Source organism: Pseudomyrmex gracilis, unplaced genomic scaffold (assembly GCF_002006095.1).
Source record: "Pseudomyrmex gracilis isolate BER0280 unplaced genomic scaffold, ASM200609v1 scaffold_599, whole genome shotgun sequence".
Taxonomy (NCBI): domain Eukaryota; kingdom Metazoa; phylum Arthropoda; class Insecta; order Hymenoptera; family Formicidae; genus Pseudomyrmex; species Pseudomyrmex gracilis.
The window spans coordinates 10,278-12,974 of record NW_018021183.1 but is presented as its reverse complement, the minus strand read 5'-3'; the positions used below and the strand labels follow the sequence as shown (position 1 = coordinate 12,974).

At 42.9% G+C, this 2,697-nt stretch overlaps 1 protein-coding gene across 1 annotated transcript; it reads right to left on the bottom strand.

Annotated features, from left to right (window-relative positions):
* Nucleotides 1-1,579: 1,579 nt before the first annotated feature.
* LOC109861141 lies at nucleotides 1,580-2,353 on the bottom strand. Its single transcript, XM_020440655.1, has one exon. It carries the CDS (start codon nucleotides 2,351-2,353, stop codon nucleotides 1,580-1,582), a length of 774 nt encoding a protein of 257 aa, XP_020296244.1.
* Between the last annotated feature and the right edge of the window lie 344 nt (nucleotides 2,354-2,697).

Below are 2,697 nucleotides of genomic sequence, written 5' to 3'. Positions count from 1 at the left end.
CGGTGTCGAATCGTACTGTGGTCAATAGAGTATCACCCGATGAAATCCGACAATTGTTGATCGAAAATCGCGAATTGACGATAAGGGAGATAGCTGAGACCACCAACATATCATTCGGATCCGTACGCGAAGCTATCCGCAAAAAAAGATCTGCTTTGTGGGGCAACAACTCGTGGATTCTCCATGACGATAATGCGCCATCTCATAATGCGTTGATTATTCGTGAGTTTCTCGTCAAAAACAACACCAATACCATTCAACAACTGCCCAATTTATCTGATCTGGCACCATGTAACTTCTTCCTATTTGATCGTCTCAAAAAACCACTACGAGGAACTCGTGTGGAGGCAATAAAGCTAAAATCGCTGGAGGCACTAATGGCTATACCAAAAACCGACTTCCAGAAAAGCTTCAAGGGGTGGATCAAACGCTGGCACAAGTGCATCGCAGCCGACGAGAGACTACTTTGAAGGGGACAACTTGAATTTTGAAGAATAAACATGTACTTTTCTTTTTATGAATAAATTCCGGTTAGTTTGTGATCATGGTAGTATTCCTTTTTTGGACAAGTTAAGAAACCATTAAATATTTGCGTTTTCTATTAAATGTCTTGCATGTGTAACATGTATTGACAATAGTATAATACATTTTAAACCTGTAGGGTGATTTTTAAGTTAGGGTGAACACTGTACTATCTGCTTGTAGCAGCTCGTAACAGCGAAAAGCCGATCACTAGGCTTTCGGACGGTACTGTATTAAGTGTAAACAACAAGGGCATCTATAAATTAAAATTTATAAAAAACTAACAAATATATTATAATAAATAATTATAACAAAAATATAATACAAAATATATTTAAAAAAAAATTATTCCACAAATTATTTTTAAACTTTTTATCTGTCATTTTGTTGTTAAAAATTTTAACTTTAGATTCATACTCAGCGACTTAAAAAACTTTGGAATACTAACTTTTGTCTAAAATGAAGTACAATTTTATATTTTAACTTTTTTTGAGATCAGCCATTTTGTTTTTTAAACTTTTGACTTCAAATTTATAATTAACGACCTCAAAAACTTCGGGATACCAACTTTTGTCTAAATTTAAGTACAATTTTATATTTTGACCACATTTTTGAGATTTTGGACCACTGTGCGGCGTCGGCGGTGGCGATGGCGAAGATGGCGGCCGTGGATGCTGCCGGCGATGCTTGCCGGATCTGTACCGGCAGATACGGGCGGCTTATTGCCCGTATCTTCAGGCCAAGCGGTAGTCGGCGGCGTGCGACATCCGGAGCGGTGAGAGAGAACGGAATTTTTCCGTTTTCCGGCGCAGCTCTTCCTCCTGCGACTCTCGCTTAGGCCCGTCGAGATTTTCGTCGAGGTCCGAATCCCCGAAAAGCTCTTTTAGCTTTTGGCACCGTGATTTACCCGGCTTCGGATCCGGCGGCAGCGGGGCTTTCCTGACGAGTTAGCCGATGCTCTCAAAGAAAGTTTCCAGCGTCTCATCTCTTATTCCGGAATTGGCTCGGAGCATATTCTTGGAAGACATTTCGAGAAATGATAATCTCGCCTGCGGTGTCAGCCTTTTATACCCTTCATGTTGTTTATCACGAAGTGACTTTCCGCTGAGATTTGTATTTTGCCAATTTCAGCCGTTTGATTTTCTGGCTCGTTGTCATCACTGTCGGTATCGTTAGTTTCTGTCGGTAAGACCTTTTTTGAATCTTGAACGTGCCAGTGCCAATCATTTTGTCGGTCCTGCAGATCGGCAATCACTGACAATATGTAACGTTTTACAATTAACGGCCTGATGTATTGCGGAGCAAATTTAGCATTGAAACCGTCTGCTTTCTTTGACAATGGATGCACTCTCTTCCAAACTTGCTCTTTTATCTTTGGCCGCCAGTCGCGTTGGCGGAGATTATAATGCTGCGCCTGACGGTGGAACGTCCGTGCAAAGTGCATTTGCACAAGCTCAAACGCATCTTCTAATTTTTTCTGTAGGACATGCGGTACCACGGCGGTCGTTCTCTGCGGTCGGTCCTCGGCGTTCGGTCGGGCGAGCTCTCTTTCGTGATTTAAGTAAGCCGGTGAGTAGCCTGTTGCCTCGTGCCGCGCTGTGTTATACCTGAACTGTAAAGCTGGAATGCGTTTGTCCCACCGCCTTTGGCTGCGATTGATAAATTGAGAGACCATTGTCTTAATCAATCTGTTCGTTCGCTCGACCGGATTGCACTGCGGAGTACAAACTGGCGTGAAACAATGGCGGATGCCCATGCTCTGTAACATTTCGGTAAGCTGTTTAGATTTGAGCTGCGTGCCATTATCCGATATGATCTCGTCAGCAACCATGGCGAAGTACGATCTGCTTGTACAGTGTCGTGACAGCAGAACCGGTGGCTTTTCGGAGTGCTTTCAGTTCCACCCACTTGGTGAATCTGTTTTGCATCACAAAGAGCCAGATGCAAAATTTAAAATCCGGCGCCATGTTAGCATACAGTTGCTGAATTTGCTGTTTTGCTGAAAATCCTCCTGCCTAATGCATCTTTGTTAAAAATTCCGTCGCATAGGCTTTAAACGGCTCATTCTGTTTCTGCTTGCAATTGAGCATTTCTGTCGCGAGTTGCTCCCGGAACGTTGGCGACAGATATTGTCTTAAAAATTCCTCCCGGAAGTGCTGCCATGAATCAAAAAAC